Source organism: Labrus mixtus, chromosome 5 (assembly GCF_963584025.1).
Source record: "Labrus mixtus chromosome 5, fLabMix1.1, whole genome shotgun sequence".
Lineage (NCBI taxonomy): Eukaryota > Metazoa > Chordata > Actinopteri > Labriformes > Labridae > Labrus > Labrus mixtus.
The window spans coordinates 18,396,062-18,419,013 of record NC_083616.1 but is presented as its reverse complement, the minus strand read 5'-3'; the positions used below and the strand labels follow the sequence as shown (position 1 = coordinate 18,419,013).

General features: G+C 43.9%; 1 protein-coding gene across 2 annotated transcripts in view; it reads left to right on the top strand.

The window, feature by feature from the left end:
- Nucleotides 1-1,888: 1,888 nt before the first annotated feature.
- znrf3 (zinc and ring finger 3) overlaps nucleotides 1,889-22,952 on the top strand; it is a 70,229-nt gene continuing 49,165 nt past the window's right edge. The window contains exon 1 of one of the 2 annotated variants that reach the window (XM_061038370.1): nucleotides 1,889-2,350. In XM_061038370.1, the coding sequence (XP_060894353.1) occupies nucleotides 2,120-2,350 (231 nt within the window). In that variant the 5' untranslated portion in view covers nucleotides 1,889-2,119. The remainder of the gene's footprint in view (nucleotides 2,351-22,952) is intronic. The other variant, XM_061038369.1, reaches the window with a different exon arrangement.

Genomic DNA, 22,952 nt, shown 5'->3' with positions numbered 1-22,952 from the left:
CTTTGAAACGTTTTTTAATTACTTCTGTTAAACTTAAAATTGCATTCATCAGTTCTCTTCAGTCTTTTGTCTTTATAGGCAAAACAATGCATGAACTGTAACATCACCACTTGCCTGGTACAATCGCTTCCTTCATTCATTGTTTAATAATCATCTTTTGTAGCAAGCGTGCATTTATCTATTCTTTTAAGGGTTCCTTTCGAGACACAATGCACCTATTTGCAGTCGCACAATAAACGGTCTGAAACCGTGAAAGAAAAGGCACCAGGCAGGAGATGTTCTCCAGGAACTGATCAGCGTGGACGTTTAACAATGAACTCTTTAATTTGAAAGGGAGAAAGTTCTTCTTCTGATTAACTCAGACGCTAAAAGCAAATTTCTTGCGTTTAGGGACAGATAGTAAAACATTTTTTTTTTTTTTTTCAAGGAATGCATGATGATTCATAAACTCACTTACAATTATAGCATTTCAATCCCAGCCACTAATTTGACTTTCTGGAGAGCGAAATGATGTCAAATTGCATTTAATCATTAAGAGGTTTGTGAGGCCTGTTTTTGATGGCGACAACTCCTTTGAAGATCAAAAAGCAACAGTTAATTGGAGGTCTATTGGTCCAAAGACTGGTGCACAATTATGTGAGCAATAGGGAAAGGGAATTGACGTTAATTTACGTGCAATACAAATGTGACTAAATGTCATATTGGAGGATAAATGAAGATAGCAAAGATTTGATTGAGATTAAAGAACATGATAGAAGGCTAATAGTTCTTGACAAAACTATTAATTTTTTCCATTAAAACCAGAAGTAAATCACTATTTCAGAAGATGAATCCCAAATCCAACGGTATATGCACACAAGGGTAAAGAAGTACTACAATAGGCTACTACTCAATATTATCCTAATTAGAAACTGTAGACAATAGCCTACATGTTTAATAAAACCTAAAAATAAATCATATGATAGGCCTATATGCTCTTTAGATTTGGGGAAGTGCTTCATTTTGAATTGCATTGGTAGTACTGAAAATAAGTGCTGTATTAAGATAAAGCTAATACACATATGTGTGTGTTGCTATAGCCTATATTGGATATTCTCTGTTCAAATAAAACAGACATATGTATAGCCTATGTGTTTATTATTAAGCTACAATATTAAATCTTAGTCCACATAAATGTCTGTTTAGAGAGGAAAAAGAAGAACATGATGCTTAGTCATAAGTGCATGTAAATCAATACAGGGGCATCAGAAGATACATTTTCCCTTTTGGAAACTTTTGTTGAAGTTACAAAAATATATTAAAACTTTGTAGCCAAATTAAGATGGGTTTTTTCCCAATATCTCTCATGTAACCTGTACGTGAGAAAATCTGAATCAAATTGAAAAATTAGCCCGGTTAAGTCATGAAGCGTCTCAAGTGTTTATTTTAAGGTGGAACGGCAACTAAAAACGCGTCAAACTCGGGAAAACACGCCCCATACGCACTCCAGGATTTCAAGAAGCTAAAATGTAGCCTCGTTTTATTAATCACCAAACAAACCTAAATTAGCTGGAACTTTGGCGCTTAAATAAAAGATTTTTACAAACAATTAACTTCCCATTTTCCATTTGTTCAGCAGCGCGGCGAAATCCGCCGTGCCTCCTTAACTGAGTGCTGGCACTCCAGAGTAGGGAGTGCAAAGGAGAGGGTCAGAAAGATTGGTGGGTGGGGATAGAAACCCTTTTGGGAGAGGGAGAGAGAGAGAGAGAGAGAGAGAGAGAGAGAGAGAGAGAGAGAGAGAGAAAAAAACTTAAAAAAAAAAAAAAAAATCACGTGTTTGGAGATCAAAGGAGATCCGCTTTGTAGAGGGGGGAGGAGGAGGGGTGAGAAAGAAAGGGAGAGAGAGAGGGAGGGAGAAGGAGAGAGAGAGAGAGAGAGGGAGCGTTTGCAGGCAATGTAATTGACAAGGCTTGCAGTGGTGAAATAAACACGCTTCAGCCCGGGCGCAGCTTTTGGTGCACAATTCTGACTCTTTTGACGCATCGCACGTAACACGCAGAGACCTGATTACAATTACCTTCACCCGATTAATTAATCCGTGTGAAATTATGTCCCGATCGGCGCAGATCCAGCCGGCAAGATGATGATTTTACCAAGGAGAGGCTCAGATCGTGTACCCGACTCGGTGGTCCTGGTGATCCTCGCGGTTGCCGCTTCTCTTGGTTCGGTTTTCGCCAAGGATACTGCCTTTGTGGAAGTGGTTCTGTTCGAGTCCAGTCCCAATGGAGATTATACTACTTACACGACTGGCTTGCAGGGACGGTTCTCCAAAGCAGGAGCCACTATCAGCGCGGAGGGGGAGATCGTTCAAGTACGTATAAAGTGTGTTTTTTTTTTCTTGCGGGAATGACAAGCCGCTGTGCTGAGAAACAGAACCGGGACACTGGATGCAATTTCAACAGTCTGGCCCTCTTCAAACTTTTTTTTTTTTTTTCCACAGGGGCTGGAGGGAGGGGGGGGGTTGACAAGAGTTGTAGATGGTGTGTATGTGTATGTATGCAGGCGGTGTAAGGATGGTACTAAGCTTGCAAGCATATGCGGTCACAAGATGGCTCCTATCTTGTGGAATTCATTCACAGGGAAAAACATGCTCTTGCAGGTTATTTTGTTGATGTCTCGAGCTCTCCTGAGCGCACGTTACACTTAATTACGCTTCTGCAGAAACACGCGCTCACCGGGAACCGCTTTCCTTAAAAGTTAGAAATCCTGCACCGCCTCCGTAGAGTTTGTAAACTTTCGAGCGAGCCAGACTTTTACGCGTGTTCCTGGAGCCACTCGGCTACCAGGCTGCTTTACGAGCTTAGTGGTGACTCTGTATCTGTTAAAGTGGATGAGCTTGAGCCACATGCGTACGGTTAAACCCGAAATGTTAGTTTAGCTTAGCACAATGTTTTTATTGACCGTACCGACGTGTAAACACGTACGTCCCGCCGCCTGTAGCCTCTCTACAAGTAGCCTTCATCACCGCTGCTTTGAAGTTGCAGGACTTGGTTCAAGCCTCACTTATAACTCTTATACGGCTTTAAAATGCTTTTTTTTTTTCCCCCTCTAAAGGAAAGAAGCCTTCATCTTTTTATCTCATGGCCTCATGAGTGATAGGCCTAAATAGAGTCGGCTGGAGCTGCTTATTCTTGGATCAGTCATCAAGCTTTGATGGAGTAGCCTAGTAGTCACTGAAATATGAAGCTTTTCCTCCAAAGCCAAGAATTGACTTGCCTGCTCTTCTGTAAGGAAGCACAGAGTTGGGGTTATAGTCACGTTACAAACATACAGTGTTTCATGTTGTATTTACCCACCTCTAACACTTCCTCTGTTATTGTTTGAAATGGACAGACACACAGCTCTCTGTAATGGGTTAGAGGACCCCTGAGTGTTGTGCTGTGTGTATTTGATGGGTATCCAACCCCTTTTGAAGGCTACACTGTTAACATGGAGGTATCTGTAAAATGTGACTGGCACGGAAAGTTAATTTTGACCGAGTTGATGACTGATTGTTGGAGCCGTTTTGATAGGATTGGAAGGATTTTTCTGATGTTTACGCTGTTGATTGGGTTATGAGGTGGTGAAAATGAGGGGGGGCCACTGTGTGAACAATTGGCCGTGAGACGCTGGTTGAGTTTTTGTTGTTTATGTCTTGTATAAAAGTCAGTAGCTGCTGAAGTGTGACCTCAGACTGAAGAAACTATTGCGTTCTATGAGATCATTGGTCTTTGGTGGCAAGCCAGGTTTCAAAACCGCCTTTGAAGAGAGAGAGAGAGAGAGAGAGAGAGTTGAGGGGCAGAGGGGGTGTAAATGTTGCAAAAACTCATTTGGTTGTTAATCAAGTTCGCCACGTTATCAACCGTAACAGAGAATTTCATGCTGCGCCCAAATATGATTGCCAGGTTCAAGTAGACAGCGCTTCATTTGCAAACGTTTCTTCATGTTAATATGTGTGCATAGCGAGTTTATACATGATTTAGAATCCCAATCAAACCCTCACAACTCTGCAATAATGTCTCCATCAACAACACAGCAGCATCTTGTCATTGCAAGTACGCCGTACTGTTTTCCACCAGAAATGCTTAATCTGACTTTGAAAGAAAGATGATACGTGGGAATCAAAGGAGGGGATACTCAGCATAAAAAATGGCCCCTGTTTATACACACTGATGGCCGTTTGGCGCCACTCGGTAACCACACAGAAATATAGACCTCAGCTTTACATTGAAAACCACATCTATTTGGGTTTGCTTTCTTTGCTAACATAGCTTCTGACCACTTAGGGGCAGCTCGTATTTTGTCAGGCTATAATGAGGGACATTTTGTCCAGCAGGACGCACTGTCTTGAATTTCTTGCAACATATTTTCTACCCAGAATTTATGAAACTCGAAGCTGACAATGAATGACAACCGTACAACTTGAGGACTATAATTTTAAACCGGTATCAAATTCCCCACTTGAAAATTCTATACTTGTGAAATAACATGGCAGTAACGTGTTGGGACATTGCTGTGGTATTGTAGCAGATATAGATTTACACTGAAATCTGGCTGAAGACAAATATTTAGATTGTGCGTTCACTTGTCTGCAGTGACCTCGGCAACCATTGCACTTGACTACTTTCTGCTCTCAAGGTTTGAGCCATCCTGTGCTCAGTGAATGGGGCGCTTGATTTGGTGTGCCTGAGGTTTACTAGGCCTTCTAGTCCTTTCCTCTGCTGTTTGAACAGAGCCCTGAGGGGTTTGTGTTACCTTGTGTGTGTTCAGTAGTGGTCAGACCTCAGCAGGTATGGGTTCAAATGCAGGGGAGAGAGGGGGCTTGGCAACGTTCCTGAGCAAAGACCCGACCAAAATCAGCACTCATACACTCCTAACCCATCTCACTAATTCCCTGAAGCTATCGCCCTCTCAGCTCTGACCAAAGAGTGCGAAAATGTGGCAAATACTGCCGGGGCCAAAAATAATACATTAACTTAATTTTTTTCCTTGCTCTGTTCTTTTTTTTTTTGGAAGGGGGGGGGGCAGCCTCAGGCTTCCCCAAAGCCAGCTCCATGTTACTCCAGTTCAGCTCTGTAATAGGAAAGTAATCAATCTTTAAATCATTCTATCATGACATGACTGTGTATGTGTGTGTGTGTGCATCAACAGGCATTCCTCTAAGACAACTTTAAGAGCAGCTCTTGGCAACCGGAGTATTATAGGTTTTCTGTCCTGCCGGGTAGTTAATTGTATTCACCTAGATTACAGTACTTCCTCGATGGCCCTGTTCAATGAAAACTGGCTGTGCTTTGGGCCCGGGACATTCTGATTTGGAGGAAGTGGACTAGTATAAATATTACACATTATACATGGCTTTAAAGTCGGTATTGACCTGCCAAATCTTTCCGAATACGGGCAGCAGTTCGACTTGGGTTAAGCCTGTTAAGCAGGGCTACGAAGGCCCAACCTAATTGTCCCCTGACTGAGTTACCCAGGTCAAACCTGGATTGGCAGAGATAGACGGAGCCAGTTGTGACTGAACGCTTTTTGTTTCTTTGATGTAATGATATGTCTGGACTCACCTCTGCACGCAGGACACTCGCATTGTCAGCTGTCATGTTATTCACATTCCCATCATTGTTGACAGTGCACACACATTGCTTTCCCAATTCAATGTGAAGGGGAAAGATCATCTGCTGCTCATCATTCTCTATTGTCTCCCTGATGCCAAATCATCTTTCCTGTCGCGAGATGAGCAGTGCATCAACGCACATCTGCCTCTGATTTCCAGTGGGCCCGTGCCGTCAGCATGTGAGTGAGGAGCTCAGGCAGGGACGTGGCAGGGGCACCCAGAGGACCAGATGGGACTCGCAGCGTAGTCGGCCAGAACCCAGAGGGAATAACGTGGCTTTTGCCGACTTCCTCTCAGAAGGGACACAGAGAAAGAGGACATCCTCTGAATCCAGCATCAGGAAGAAGATGATTTAGCTTCCCAACACCCATGAGCTGCTTCACCTTTGAACTTCATCCCCGTGCACATGAAGTGCCAGCAACTGTAGCCTGGGAGACTTCATGATGTGGTTCTTTGAAAGTGGCAGTTTTTCACTGACTGGATGTGCAGGGGGAAAGTGGTGGTTTTGAGTTAAGACAACGATGAGCTTAAATACTGGAGCTCCTACCTTGGAGTTGGCAACAGTTGTGTCGCGCTGCATTTAGACTATAATGAGAGCTTTAGTGGTTTAAGGCATCCAGCGCGCTTTCTCACCACAGGCTGGAAACCCCAAGAGGCCAAAATGGGACGGCCCGAGACGGGAGGTGCCAGGGACTGGGCCACTCCCAGCACCAAAGCAACAGTAGCAGTACACAAATGCTGGTTTAAAAGGTTTAAAGTTCTGCTCCGTACTTTTTTCCATTTATTGGCTTGGCGGTCTCAGCTGTATTTTAAGTGCTATCGTCTCGTAACCGCCACCCTGTTTCACTTTCATGTGCCAGCCAAAGTAATTTGAGGCTGCGTTTCCCCCCTTTTTCGGAAAAGAACAGACTTAACTGTTTTTCTCTTTCTGTTGCTCAACGCCCCCCCCCCCCCCCCCCCTCCCCAAACACACCCCCCCACCCCCCCACCTCCCGTCTGTTCTTTTGATTTAGCCAAAGATGTCATGCATCGTATATTGCACAAAAATGACTTCAAGTCAGGATTGCACATATTTTGTAAAAGAAGCATTACTGCACATTTACTTGCCATATTACCGTACTTGAAATGACCATTCCATTTACTAAATGAGGTTTACGTCGAGTAATGATCAACTTATTCAGAAGCTCACAGATATGTGAAATCCTTCAAATGTAAACAAATAGAAATGCTATTTTTAGCAATGAACTGAGTGCTCTGCTTGCCAGCAGGGAACGTTCCGGGGTATGTCATCGTCAAGCACCTACCATGCTGTTGAGTCAATACATTTTCATCCAGGCTTCTTTTTCATTGGCCACATTATCTCCCAAATCGGCAACCCCTTTTTCCCTCCAATGCACGTAGCTCTTTCCCTCCCAGTGTCTCATTCCCACTAACTGCACTGCTCCACCTGGAACAAGTGCATGTCGGTACTGGCGGCCCCAGTAGCTATATTAGTTTCCACTGGGCTGAGTGGCTCAGCCGATCTTTGATGTTCCACTCAGAGAGAGATTAGCAGGCAGTAAGTGCTTGCTACTGCCTTCACTCCAGCATCCATGCATGCCTCTCCCAGGACAGCCCTATTCCCCAGCGTCACCCAAGCTCTCCCTGATCTGCTATTGATTATGTGTCCGAGCTCATTTGTATGAACGTCTTGTGTTTGTCCTCTACTTAACACTCCAAATGATGAGGAAATGTAAATTCAGCCCTACCCCGAGGCTGTGATTCTTCTATGATGAGTGCTGGGAAATGCGACCTAAGATAATGTCATATTATAATGATGAAAAACAGGTTTTTCCACAATGCCTGTCTTCTTTTCGTTTTTTTTTTTTTTTTTTTAATTATTAATTCACAAGTTCATTGTTTGAAGATAAAGATGAAGAAAGGCCAGAATGGGTTCCCTTTCTGGCGAGGCTGTTTGATGAAACAGCACTGAAAGGCCCAGTCTGTCCCCTCAGCCCATATTTTTATCCACTGACTCAGAGGGTCTGCAAAACAAAGGCTAAGGGGTCGAGGGTTATGAAATGACAATACTAACAGTGGCCCATCCAGGCAGAGGCATGCTTTGTTGTCAGCCAGGAATGTGCTGACTAACCGTGGAAGGCCACAACGCCAGCCTCCTCTTTTGTTGTACTTTTTTAGCCAATAGACTAGGAAGGTAGCTGTGCAGGGAGTCCATTTCACTCGGAGCACTACACACCATCTGCTCCGTTCTCCTCCTCCTGCCTCCCTTTACCCTCAGATCCTTGTGCCCTCTGTCCTCCCACTGCTCGCATTTGTTGTCATGAAAGGAAAAGCCTTATCAAACACCTTTCACACTTAGTTCAAGAAAAAGGGTTCAAAGGTTTTCCCTTTGTGTACATCATTACATAATTATCTCCCGCTCGTGATAAAATATCCAGTTGCTTTTTTTTTAAGCAAGAAGAGCCAGCCCTTCTGACATTTTGTTTTTTGTTTAGGAAGTCATTGCTGCTCATGTGAACATATTCACCTACAGTTCTGTGCATCATATTAATGATGTGAGGCTTCACCTGACAGAACCTCTGATAGAATCCCCGATGTTATTATGTTTCTTTTTAATGGATCCCAACACAGCCGGCGGCAGAGGTGCCAGACTGAGACAAATCAGGTTCAGGTGGAATCTGCCATCCCATCATGTCCATCATGTCCCCTACCTTCTTGACCTACATCGAAATCTGGAGGCTCCTTGCCTGTGAGTGTACGCAGGTAGTTGTTCCAGTAATGAGGCAGATCCAGGCTTTAACACAATGGGGCCACAGTTATGATGGATTGGACATGCCTCTCCAGATGATAAGCCGGGTTAGCGTCTCATTTTTCTTCTTGCTGCGTGCTCGCAGCTCCGTAGTGAAGATGCATCACAACATCTTCCCGCCTCCTCCGCTTTCTCTCGCTGCGCCCTAGATTTTTGAAATGAAAAATGTGCTTTCTTTTAATTTGTTCCCGGTCTCTCGGACTTACTAAAGATATTGGGGGCACAGGATTTTATATAATGTGCCAGTAGCTGAACTCTTTTTTTTTTTTTTTTTGCAGGGTAGCTCTTTTGTGCAGCTGCACCCACAGCAAAGATTAGGTTCTTGTTTCTCTAGTTGTTAGAGTCACACCTTCACCAACACATTCCGACTCCGCTCCAGAGAGAAGTCCCCAAGGCTCAGGTGTAACTTTTCCTTTTCGGGATTCTACAAATATAGTACCTTTACAAGCATACCATACCAATAAAAGCTCTGTAGCAGAGCCCTGGGCTTTGGTAAAGCCTCCACAATTCCTCCTGTCCTTCCCCTCGACCCCTGTCGGCAGCTCAGGCTTCGCTACGTCCCTCTCGAGCCCCTGGACCCTGATCAGGGCGGGGCCTGCAGGGTTGGGTGAATAGCTGCCGGGAGTCGTGCTGCGGGTGTAAACCACATGAATGTGCCGCCTGAGCAGATAGGATCAGGCGAGGCGGGGAGGCCTGGGAGGCCGCGGAGCTTGGTGCAGCTCCACGCGCTCACATCAAAGGCAGTGCTGAAGGGGGGGGGGGAGCGGGAGGTGGAGGGTAGGAGGGTAGGAGGGAAGAAAAGAGAGCATGAGGGTTGGGCCAAACTCTTCAAAGGCCTTCTCTGAGTAATGCCGGCCCTGATATGTGTCGCTGCAAAACTGAATGATGATGTAATTGCAGGCCTTGGAGCTAAATCCGCTCCCATACAAACAAAGGTGGAGGTGTTTCCTTGCACAAGCGCAGTCAGAAAAAATACTTTGAGTACGGTTCAGCTGGAGCCAGAAACTTTAGAGCATCTTAAAGCTCACTTCCTGATGCTATGCTAACTTATATTGGTGGGGGGGGGGGGGGAACTTTTATTTACGCTTCTGATGGAGGACTTGGAATTGTATCGTTTTTTTTTTTTTTATCTGATTTAAGCAGATAGGCTAATCCACTGGGCGTTTCTAAAGTACACAACAGGTGGAACAGAGTTGACAGTGTTCTTTGTAAAGTTTATACAGGGTCTTTGCGTGTGTGCAACTGCGTGAGGCGAAGAGTGTGTCGCTGTATTTCCCCTTGTAGTGTGCGTTAAACCGAGCCCTACCCCGGATTCTTTCAAAGTGGCCCAATGATCATCCAGCTGATAACTCATTGACAGCTCCCATGACAGTTGAGAGAGAGAGAGAGAGAGAGAGAGAGAGAGAGAGAGAGAGAGAGAGAGAGAGAGAGAGAGAGAGAGAGAGAGAGAGAGAGAGAGAGAATTCAACAGCAACGCTGCAATAATTCACTGTTGTTGAATTTGGTTTGCCAAAGGTTATTTGCATGCCTCTGATTGAAGTTCTCTTAGCCCTTGTTGTGGGATTGCATGTCTCTTTGATGTTTAAATTAGCAGTAAACAGCTGCACTTTTATTTATTTGAAGTTCATGCGGAGGTCGGCCTTTTTACCTCCTGCATCCTGGGTCGGACCCGGAACTCTGGGGATTGCTGCTCAAAGCCTTTGTTGCAGGTTGTAAAAGAAGAAACCTTCTCGTTTCGAGTATGCAGAGAGTAGTAATTCGGACTCTCAATAGACCATCCAGCCAAATTGCTACAATGCATACCAAGGCTTTCATGTAGAGCTGAAATAACAATTGTTTTTTTTTATTTTTTACTACTTAATCTTTTCGTCGTTTAGCAAGAAAATAATGAACAAATGACATAAAACTATCTCAATTAGCATGTTCTGTTCCATCAAGATTCTTGTTTAGATTAAATGTGCACTATGTAGTTTTAGTAGAGAAATTTTAAAGTTGGAGAAATGAACAGATTATGTGGTATCTGTTCATAACTCTATACACAAACGTTTGTCCCTGGAACACTGTTTGAAGATAAAATGATACGGGAGAAGTTATGGTGGGGGGCCCGCAACAGTGAAACAGTAACTCTCCTGGTAGCGTTTGAGCTTCGAACAGTATTCGAGGGACCCATTCTTAGAGTAAAGTTTGTGTATTTAATTCAGAAAATATAGCATAGAATTGTTTCACTTCTCCAACTTTCAAATTTCACTATCAAAACTCCATAGTGCACCTTTAAGGAACTTGAACACGAAGCAGTCATACGCTCTATACCCTCCTGTCTTAAGAACATTTTAAGCAGACTTTCCCTGAAATCTTCCCGATTTTCTTGTTCACACATGGCACCTAGCAGCGGGAGACTTTCCCTGCGGACGGGAGGGGGATCTATTGAGGCAAGAAATGAGATCAAAAAGAAAGTGGGGAGTCCGATGTAAAATGACAACTTTGTGTCAATGCTGTTTGTAGTTCGACATATTCACAACATAATTAATAGGAGTGGAAGAAAACTCAAGAGATGGTGATCACACTGGTCGGGTCTATTGTGTTGTGTGCCGGTCGCAGGATATAAACGTCACCACCTCCTGCTGCTCGCAGCTCACCCCAAGAATTTTAATTAGTATATCAGGTCATTTTTTTTATAAGAGCACATAGTACTCTGGTGAAACCTTAAAACCCTTCTGACTCTCTGAAGGATTGATGTCTCTGAAGGATGTCTTTATGAAACAAGTTTTCTTGGGTTCATATATTTAATCTATGTACCTACTAAAGTATGTTCACAATAGCTAAACTTCAAAAAAAGTGTCTGTTTTCATGTACTGCCGCTCCATGCACCGACTCGCTTCTGACTCTCTCTCTAAGGCTCTGAAGTGCCCACGTTCAGAGTCCCCACGTGTGTGCCAAGTCTGATCTGATTGGTCAGCCGGTCTGCTCTGCCGTTATTGGTCAGTTGCTCAGCACGGTTCTCGGAAATGTCCCGCCTCTTTTACCATACTGGGAATGCAGCCACTGGCTCCGTCCGAGGGGAGCAAAAACATTAGCACCTTAGCACTACTGTGCTACCGCAGGCTACGGCATATCGTGGGCGTGCTACAGAAGTTAATGGGCGTGCAACATGAGCTGCTGGGCTTGCGAGCCAATGGGCTTAGATCAGTGATCTCACACTGACAATGACGTCGGACTGACACATTTTTATCGAGGGGGGCTAGAACCGAGCGTTACATGCGGCTAATGCTACAGCTAACAGGAGGACGAAGGAGAAGTTGCGTTTCCGCGGACTTTGAATTTTTGCACATAGATGTGCCTAAACATGCACAGGACACTTGGAAAACACACTAAAGAGCATATAAAACCAGAAAAAGCTTAATATGGGAAAAAAATCAGTGCAGCTTACTTCACTTGCAATTCTTGCAGTTTCCAGTCTTTTATTCTGTAAGAATTTTTAATTCCTGATGTTGTAAATCAGGTGAGTTAACTACAGCATTGCCTCTATTTCACTGCCAGGTTGAAGAATGATTGTGCTTCTAGTGTGCTGCTGAAATGCAATGTAATGATCGGGATGATGATCAAATGCAGCCCCAACCTGTGAACAGGTGTCGTTCCACAAAACACCGTAGGCTACATAAAGCAGGTAAAACTACTTGAACAATGCTTGTATCCAGGATTTATTTGAGGGTGTGAGTTTGCACCCTGTACACCACGCTTACCTGTAGGAGTACATCCATCCAATGTTGGTCAGTACAAAAAAATGACTTTGAGAGTCTTGAAAGTATTTAGAAAGTTAGGCTGATAGTTTTACCATCATGCACATACTAAAGCTCGCTGGCTCACTGTGAACCAGAGTGTATCTGAAAAGGTCAGAACAATTACTCCTGGCTAGCTGTGTCCATTTCTGTCCTCCTGTGATCCATCTGTTCACCTCTCATTGCCCCTGTATGTTGCTGTCATGAAAAAAATGTCAACGTGATGAATTTTTTCTGCACACATTTCTTTTCGAAGTCGCAGGTGAACAATATGAGGGGAAATGTAGAAGAGTAAAATGTTATTTTTCTTTTAAAGTCTAGTTAGATGGGGCACATCTTCCTTTGTGTGGCTGCTCTTTCACAGCCCCGCCCCTTCTCCAGTTTATTCAGATTCATCCTTCTGTCATATGTCAAAGTAAAACCTGCAATCGAAATGTTAAAAAAAAAAAAAGGCACAGAGGAGATCTTGGCTTTTCTCTGCTTGGCAATGTATGGACAGCTTGTCCAAACACACTTGGCTGGTTAAAGATAACTTATCCTTGGACATGTCTTGGAATCTCATTTCTCAGAATGCTGTTTTGGGAGGAAGGAGAAATTGAGTGGGAGAAGATGGGAATGACAGAAAAAGATGGGCCAATACAGCCCTTCGCTATTCAGTCTGCATGCCACAGGCATGTGACAAAGTCAAATTGTCACCCCCTGGATGACATGCATCCCGCAGGCATTTGGAAGTAAACAAATCTCAGGGATGTGGTTTTAAGATTTGGATGGTGGCTTCAGCGTCTCTCTCTGTCATTTAACAGACGAGGGACAACTTTCAATATGTATATTGTTGTTTTAGTAATGCTATAAATAAAGTTATAACGCTAACACGTTTTGGGAAATGAATGTATCGCTTTCTCAATGAAAATTGTCAGAGAAGATTGTCAGCACAAAGCTATGTCTGTGGGATATGAAGCTACATGACAGGACTGTGAAATGTGTCAGTAACATTTCTATTTCAATACTTTTGATAGATTTTGTAAAGATTAAACAAACAATAGCAAGTCCGTTCAGTTTTGAGGTACAAGAAGGGCAAATGTAACTTTGAAAAGAAGCCTTCCTGTTTCTGTTTCCAGTCTGTGCGTCCAGCCTGTCCAGTATGTGTAAACTAAGCTAATGGCCGCTGAATGAAACCTATTCTTTTCACGTTGGTAATCTTTGACAGCTTATCACAAATGCTTGATAAATACAACAAATATCCCTCCATAAAAGCTTCAAACATGTGCTTACATGCTTCCTCTCCTGCCCAACATTTATTGCAGTTGATTTAAGGTGTCTAACATTTGCAGCCATGGCATGATCCGTTTATTAGGAATAATGGATGATATGGACGGTGGTGTTTTTTAGATTTATTAACCACTGGACACATTGGTTCACAATAATGCAAGAAGTGGACTTTTCTGTGGAGATAAAGGGGTCTGCTGTTCTTCATGGCAGCTTCATTACACCAGTAATTCAAATCTGATCTGACAAAACATGGGGGTCTTATCATTTCTTAGAGGGGAGGTAGAAAATGGAAACAATCTGAATCCACAATCTTTAATAAAAACCTATCTTAGGAGACTGAAAAGGTTTTTCCTAACACAGATAAGGTTTTTTTTTTTTCCAATGGCTTCCATGAAAAAGCGCACCAGATTTTCACAGAAAGGCTTTCACCTGAATTTTACCGAAATGGCTTCACACCCCCGCTCAGGTTTTGTAGCACTGCTACCAAATGTTGGAACGTGCCGGTGCCAGTGTTACAGTTACTAAGCTTGCCTGTTCCTAAATGTTCATGATTTGATTTTACACCCAACCATCCTTGTGCCTAACTTTAAACCATTTCCTGTTGGCTGCCACACATCGCGTATTTGGGTCAGCTTTTCTGCAGCATTGCCTCAAGCACAGCTTATGGACAGAGGATTTGGTAAGCTATTGATGCATACATTCGTCATAATTATTGTTTTGCAAAAGCTGCAGCGAGAGGCGCCCAGGCAGCGGAAAGCTTCAGAATTCAAATTAGAGTGTGGAATAGAGCTTTAACGTTGTGGCTATTTTCCATTATAGCATCTTAGAAAACTTCATCAGTTTGCACTCTGCCCCCCCCCCCCCCCCCCCCCCCCCTGTCAGTCCATCTTGATGGCACGTACATTGCAAACCTTGATGCTTTCGCTTACCAGGCATGAAAACAGGAAGACATCTTTTTTTATTCCAAAACATTTTTAAGCAGAGTCGTGTATAATTGCGTCACAGGGAAGCACAAAACAGATGACAGTATCTTTTTTGTCTCATCTTTCCTCCCCATCTTTTCACATTTTTAAAATCAGTTTTCTACTTCCTCTCTCTCCTCTCACTCTGTTAAGCATGGGAGGGGAAAAGGGTGGGGGGGGGGGGGGGGGGTATTAATGTGAGACCACACATGCTGTGTCAATGTTTGCTAGAATAATTAGAGACAATGTGGGCCAATAACGGGAGGAGTGCGGTAACCTGAACTCACTTTGTTCTGCCCAGCCAGCAACACAAAAGCCATTCACAGACGCACAGATCCACAGGCTCAGAGCAGGAGGAGAACTGGAGCAGTACAAGGCCAGGAGGATCTGCAGGAAAATGGATTGGTTTCTATGGAACCCTAACTGCACACTCTTCGTTTCTTGTTTGTGTCCACTCAATGTGATGCTGATGTCACCACAAAGGCCTTTTTTTTAAGCACTGTACATCCCTGCCACCGTCCTAAAAACACACGCTCTTGTCGCCCTCCCCAGTCGAAACCAACACATGGTGCTGGCTTAGAGGGCCCTCTTTAACTAGAGGATATCCGGTATGCAAAGGGCCTGTGGATTCCTGACACGAGTGCTACAGCCGGACTCAGAGGTGACTTTCAGTGTAGCTGGACAACTGTTGGATTAACAGGACACTTTGTGTTGACTCCGAGCCAATAGGAGGAAGCCTTGCCAGGAGCAGGGCGTACTGGTCAAATGCAGACTATTAGATTCATTAGAACCATACTTACTAGTTCTTTGTGATCCCAGTCATGTCAAGCCACGCCAAGCTGATACGAGGTACAAGAGTTCAATTTCAATTTTCTAAAGAGATAATTTCCCCCCTAAATATTGATATAGAAAGAGAGAAAATATAGACCCTAAAGAAGCCAACCTATGTTCTCGGGTGTTGGTCGGTTGCACGAACATGGAATTAGAAAATAATTAATACGGGAAATGACGTCACTGTGACTGAAATGATTATATCTTGCATGGCAGGTACAAGAATTAGATCATATGCCAAAAGTTCCCTAAACAATGCATGCTAAAGATCGCAGCCACGGGTGTAGCAGAGTGGCCTGCTGCTGCACACACACACACACACACACACACACACACACTCCAGGGTGGACCAACTGGTTTGTCCCCCCCTTTGGTGTCCATCTTGAAAGGGGACACTGCTATGGGATGCATACATCCCCCGGAGGTCCCTGGTGTCATTGTGGCACCTGTCCCCTCTGCTCTCAGCTCATGTTGACAGCTCAGATTTATTTACATTCACTCTTGTTTTCCAGAGAACTGAACTGTGAAAAAAAAAACAAGAAACTGCAGGGGTTTGGTTTGTGTCATCCTGAAGTCTATGCAGTTTGTGACAAGTAGGTTTTTTTTAAATGTTGGCAAAAAGTATTGCCCCTTTTTCAAAAAAGATTCTACACAGAAAGTAGTTTTCCCTTTTTTTTTAATGTTGGTATTTCTAAAACTAGCTAAATTTTTAAAGTCTGGAGAGCAAAACTGCTATAGTGCTCGCTAAATACAACAACAATGTTATGTACAATTGTAAGTTTGGACACACAGTACTATGTATTTATGCTACCATGTTGTATTTATAGATATTTGTTTGCTAAGTTGATTGCAGTTTCCTTCTTGTTTGTTTTTTAGACAAACCACATGCGTCTCAAATCTCACAAGGAGATGTTTGGTCCAGAAATACTCTATATAGAAGAGCTTGTTGTGTAACTTTTTGTCCATTCCTATTGATTGTAGTTGAGTTTTTTTTTGTTTTGTTGACAGAACCTCCTCTTCACTCTGTTTTTTAGCCTTTAATCATTCTCAGATCCTCTCTCTCTCTCTCTCTCTCTCTCTGCCTCCTTCTCATCCTCTTCTCTCACCGCTTCCTCACTTGCCTTCTCGTTTCCCTCCTCATTCCTAACCTCCTTCCCTCTGTCTCTTTCTCTCTCGCCTTTTTGTTCCTTTTCCACTTGGCTGATGTTTGTGCTGTTCTACTGGTGGCAATGTGTTCCTCATCACAGCTTGTGTTTCCTCTTATCTCGATTTCTTTTATCGTCGGCCACCACACATGCCCAAGAGAAGGGGTGGATGATGAGGAGGAGGAGGAGGGGGAGGAGGAGGAGGAGGAAGGGGGCCAGCGGTGGGGGCAGCTGATGCTATCAGCAGGTGGAGATTTCACCACCAAGTTCAGGGGCCCAGATTGGCCAGAGACCGGACAGGCCTGAAATGGCAAACATGAAATGGGAATCTGCACAATGGGATACCCACTGTATGTCGAACACCTGCCTTTTTTTTTAGCTTTCTTGAAATGACAAACAGTTTTTAATTGAAACATCCCAGGCAATAATTTTTCTCTCTCTTTGGATTTGTTTGTGTAATGAAGAGATTTGTTGGATGGTTATCCCTTCTTTACCTAATTAGCAATGCTGGCGACTAGTAAAAAATAAAGCAATATCGAAACCTGTTTCTATACCATGGCAACAGAAAATGACCTCCTGGGCACACAAAACTGGTTAATATAGTTATATTTGATTTTCCATCCTGTGCAAAGAGTCACTGAACACTTTCTTTCCCCAAAAAAATAATGTATACCCAAAAATAAATTGTACTTATAATTATTATTGATCATTAATAATCCAGGGGAAGCGTGTGCAGTGATTCTGCTCTCTTTCTGTATTTTCTCATTTGGGACACCTTATGGGCGTCAGCATTTGTGCAGGGGTGTGACGCTCACAGTCCGCAGGGAGGGATTTAAAGAAAAACCGTGTCTCTCTGTCTTCGTGGATGTGATGTCAGTCTCCACACCTGACACGCCCGACCAATTTAAGCAATTTAAGACTTCTCAAAGAAACCAGTTGTTCACATTAAACATAACTTGCCTGGTTTTCAGAATCCTGGATGCCAACCTACCTATCATGCTAAGCCTGGGTATGCTAATTGAGAAGTCCAACAGTAGGCGCAACACTGGTGTGAAATCAATCTGATTGTTCGAGGAAACTGTCGTTACTGATGCACAAAACAAAACAAAAAGCATCCCGTCATTCCCATCCTGTAACAACCTTGTCCTCCGCCAGGTGTTAGTGCAAATTTAAATCAAATGTGATCCAAGGATATACGGTGGATGTGAGTTGGATTGGAGGGAGTGCAGAGCAGGGATGTGGGGGAAGCGATTGTCGGTTTAACCAAAGCACAGGCTCACAAAAGCCTAAAATGATATCGCTGGTGGATATCTGGATGCTTGGGATGCCTTGGATGACTGCTGTACACTTTTGGCTTTGTCTTTGCGGGGATGAATAGAGGCCTCTGTGGTAGTGATGACAGGCTCCTCCGGGCTGGGCCCTGGCTGGCTGGCAGTCTAGGTGCTGGAGGTCGGGAGACTTCAGCTCTCTCATAGGGGCAGAGTCCCGACAGGGGATGCTGGTTGCCCTGGTTCTCCCTACAAAAGTTACTCTGTTCTCTGCCTATGACCATGCTTGTTATTGTGGCATGCCAGGTATATCTCTACACGAGGGCCCATAGTGCCAACCATATCCTCCACCTGTGTTTCAATGTTTTGACATGGTTATCATGGGAAGACAGACAACTGGTTTGCTGGTTTTCAAGGCTGATATGATGGAAGTGAGGATATAGTTGAATTCAAACATAGCTGGCAACTTTTTAAATACAACAATATTTTGCCTATACTTTTATGTAGTATGTTTTCTTTCATTTTTATGTTGCAATTGAGCTGACTGTGATGCTAGACCCATTTCAGACTGTATCAACAATGAAGTCCTATTGCCTAATCAATTTAAGGCAATGCATGTCAAGACCTTTGTAGATGTACACTTTCTTTTAACAGGACAAATCTAAACAGGCATTTGAAAACCTATACCAGTCACAATTTTTGGATAGAAAAGTTCTTTGATCACCTTTTTGTAGACTGAAGTAAAATGGGTTATTAAGCTACTATCTGAGAGCTTGTTTTTCCCCTCCAACAGAAAGTTGCACTTTTTTAGTGGAGATGTGACGTTGATGGAACGGATCATGAACAGAAACAAGAAATCTTAGAGCCATTGTTAACCGGTGATGAGATGCAGTGTTGGGATACTAAGTAAAGGAGGCTGTTTTCAAGGAACGGAGTCACCATGGCTGTCCAAAGAGGTTTCATCATACCTCATCCTGCTGTAATACAGCACAGCACAGCTGGCCAAGTCAAACGTGAGGTAAACACACTGCTCACTGGACTGTGTTACACACTCCTTAACATGCTAGCAGCACACCCTGGAGACTCTTATGGCTTAGAATATAGCAGTGGTCTTTTTCCTGTTATTTTGAATTATTAATGGAGTAGAACCTGTAAAAAGGTCCAAGGAAAAGTTCCACAGGCGATGCACGAAGAGTGCGTGCTCTCCCGGCCCCTTCACATGCCCCTTCAAATTGATCCCAATCACGCATCTTGAAGATCCACAGAGCCTTTTTGATCTGTATTGCTGTCCCTCCGGCTGATAGGCCACAGGATGCGAGCAGCCCCTCTGGTCTCCCATTTCAGTGTCACACATTTTTTCCTTAAGGACTATGAGGTCTTGACCCCTCAGTTGCATAGGAATTTCATATGCAAAAAATAGGCCAGGCTTGCCAGGCTATTACAAATATCCACCATCCTCTCGTGTATTCTTGTGTTTACCATCCTTGGATCCCCTGATTTAGGTTTTCATCTTCAAGGTGTCAGGGTGAGGCGTATATTAAATTTTGGCTGAAGCAGCAATAGAGAGACCTTCCAAGACCCCCTGACTTCCTCTGTCTTTTTAATAGTTTCATCACGCTGTTTATGCATTTCAAAATGGTCTATATTTCTATACGAGTCCAGCACAACAAATGCCTTGTTGGTCAATACAACATAAAGAATGATGCTCAAAGTAACTTCCCTGCTACTGGGTTTAGAAATAACAATTGTATCAAGTTGCTGTATAAATTAACTTTCTATAAAAAGCCATTTCTTTGAAGATGAAATTCTCAAACAGAAAGTGAATTCTACCACATTGTCTGGCTCGTAGTTATGGTCAAACAATTGGCAGTGTCTTCACATTCCTGTGCAACCAACATTCGGGTTCCAGAGAAAAATCCTGTTGGCATCTTTTAAGATCCTGTCTGATTTTCACGAACATTGGTGTTTGGGGAAGGGCTTGCTATCGCTGTCCCTTTCGCAGAAATAGTTTGGAACCCACAATCCTCTTAGATGCGAAGCCAAATGCCCCAGAGGTTACAGCCAGTGAAGTGGCTTCTTGATTCTAATAAAAAAACAAATCAAACAACATGGATCCCTTGGGGTTTCTAACACAAGAGTCATGAACTCTTGGGCTGATAAATCGCTTCCAAATATCCCCATACAAAGGCATGGATGTGGGAGGAACTTGTTGGCTTTGATTGTATAATTTATAAGCCACAACTTGCAGAAGAGAGTAATGGGAGGATAAACAAAAAAACTCCCACCGCTGAGTGGTGGAACAGCCCTCTGGACTGTGAAATGACCTGATCTGTAAAAAGTTGGACATTACCTTGTCAAAGCGGCCCTGGCAACACTGACTGCAGGAAGTGCTTGTGTATGAAACGGGTTTGATGTTTAACTCTTCAGTGGCAGTTATCCCAAGGGTCTGCTTATTCCACATCCAAATGCCTTCAACCCCACAACTCTCCATCCCCTTTTTCTTCAGCCCAGTCAGCTCCTACCTCTGGCAATCCCACCAGCAAGACCGAGAGGAACAATACTACGTTTTGTGCAATGCGCCGTGCTGGGTCTTCTGCTCACACAAATGTTGGGGGCCATTCTGGTGCTGGCCTTGCATCTGGGACCAGACTGATAGTGACGTCATAAACACTGTGGGGGTGATCAGGGAACAAATCAGCCTTTTATTGAGAGCTATATGGTAATCATTCCACATCAGTCAAAGTTTACTTTTCTGTGTACCCTTTACCCCCTGTGGACTATTTATTTAGCACGATCTGCTGCCCAGGGCTAAAGCACACATGTTTAAGGTGGTGCAGGCTTTGCAAATGGTGTTGTCATGAAGGCCTGACAGTCTTGTTTATGTCGATTTCCCTGCCTGTAATTGCCACTTATATTGTGGTAATATTTAAAGAGTGGTTTACACACCCAATGTCCTAAATAACTTGTTTTCATGGTGGTTTGGGTTGGTTATTTTACGTGTTTTTGCATTTTTGTGAAATCATGAAAATCAAAACCACCTAAGTGGAAGAGTCTTAAGCATATCCCCTCCCACAGTGGAATGTATGAAATCCACAGAACATGTCCTAAGGCGGTTGTGCGGATCGACAGGGTTGGAGATGAGGGGGATTGAATGGCTTGGTGACATGGATCCACACCTAGATCTTCGGCCAGTTTGGCCCTGAGGTGACTTGTAAAAGGATACGCACATTCAAGCTTCTTTTTTTTTTTCTTCTCCTTCTTCTTGAGGAGCAGTAAAAAGGGTCGGCTCACCCAAATAACAGAACTCCGCGTGACCTTGTTCCTGTCATTCTGGATAATCCATATAACTAGCTGTTAACTGTTTTTATAGGGGACACTCTTTCTGCTAATACCCAAATCCTTTCAAATCCCTTATCAACTCTGTTCATGCTTAGCTTTAAACTGGATTCAACAGGAATTAAACATAAATGACTGTATGTTGGATGTAACTCTAAAGGTTTACATTTAACTACTTGTGACATTCTTTTCGAACAGTTAGCTAATTGGCTTACTTATTGAGCATTACTCTTTAATAATAACACAGATGCAGAAGGTGTCTCATTAGTTCAGATCAGTAAAACACATCTATACAAACATCTTTCTCTGACCTCACCTCACCTGCTAACACCTGCCACTGCGAGCCTTTCCTTCAAATCATTTCCACCACCTCGCCCCGGCCTCAACTTGGCCTAGCACCTTTCTGCCTTTTATCTCCACTGATGGAGCCAGCCATTGAAGCAACCCTCGACGCCACCCCCACCCCTCCCCAACCTTTTCTCTCTGTCTCTTTACCGCGCCTGCACAATAGCCCCGCTCGGCAGAGTTCCAAGAACAGTGTTTGTCCGATCACCACAGCGGCCCCACCCCCCCCTTTTTATTGCTGTGTGTGGAGGGACAGTGAGCGAGCAAGTGAGTGTGTGGATTTGTGTGTGGGCATAATGTTTTTTCAGTTCGGCCGAGAACTGGTTTGGCTCAGGTACATTCCAGGTGAATACAAAAAGTGTTCAGTGATGTTTTATTTCCAACTGCCCGGATTAGGTGGGCTAAAGTTTTTAATGTGTGACTGACTTCCTCTCCATCGCGACATTGGCTAAAGCAATTTTAGAGCTGCCTGACATACCAAAAGATGTGGCATTCACAAGTCACTTCACTGAAGTCATCTTATTCCTCGTCTCTCAGCTTCTATGTGTTGAAATGATCACAAGTTGACCGTGAATTTCTGTTAAGTGCAGCATTGAACTTTTATTGGAGGTGATGGGGAAGATGTGTGGAGTGAAAGACGCATCCCATTCTGCAAATTCATTGATGATTCAGGCTTATAAGTGCACTTCATATAGTGCTTTCTCTCTCTCAACCCCCCCCCCCCTCCTCTCGCAAACACACACACACACATATGCACAAACGGCTCCTCCCAAGTCCTAAGCTACTCACTCCGAGCCCAGCTGCTCTGCCAGGGTAGAGCTATTTCAGCCCCCTTTGTCCATCCCACTGACCTCCGAGCACACTGGGAGCGCACCTCTGCGGGCCTGGCCCAAAGCCGGACGCTTGATGTGGACATATTTGTAGCTGCGGGTCCCCCTCACCCGGGCAACCCAGTCCTTTTGAGCCCTTACCCCTCACTGTTTGTCCAGCCAAACTTTCCTCCTCAGCCAACTCCTCTTCTTCTTTCCCCCCCTCGCCGTGGAACTGGAAGAAAGCTTGAGAGACAGCATGTTGTTTTGTGCTCACTGCTTGGTAGTGCTGCTGGTGGCCGGCTTCCTACGGTGCACCAAAGCCTCCATTCACTTTCTCTCTCTCTTTTCTCTTGACAACCCCCGGGGAAGGTACCCCTGTTTGATCACATTAGGGGAGAAAGAGAGAGATCAGTGGTGCCTTTGACATTCCCACTAGCTTTTGACAGTCTATGTGCTACTGATCAGTTTGTCCAGCACCAGCAAGTGGCCTCTTTTGAATTTCTTCTTCTTCCTTTTATGTTTTTAGGCCAGCCATTGTGCAGCCTTTTGATTTGAATATGTGGGTAGAGCTTAGCAGGAGTGCTGCATCATTTCTTATTTCACACTTCTCTCCTGATTCTGCCCTCCCCTTTTGATAAAAGCTGGTGTTTACCACATTTTCCAAAACAGTGTCGACTTTGACAATCATGCATGTACAAAAACAGGCTCTAGAAGTGTTAGAGGACCAAAGCATACAGATGTGCTTCTTCGCCTCAGCGTTGATCACC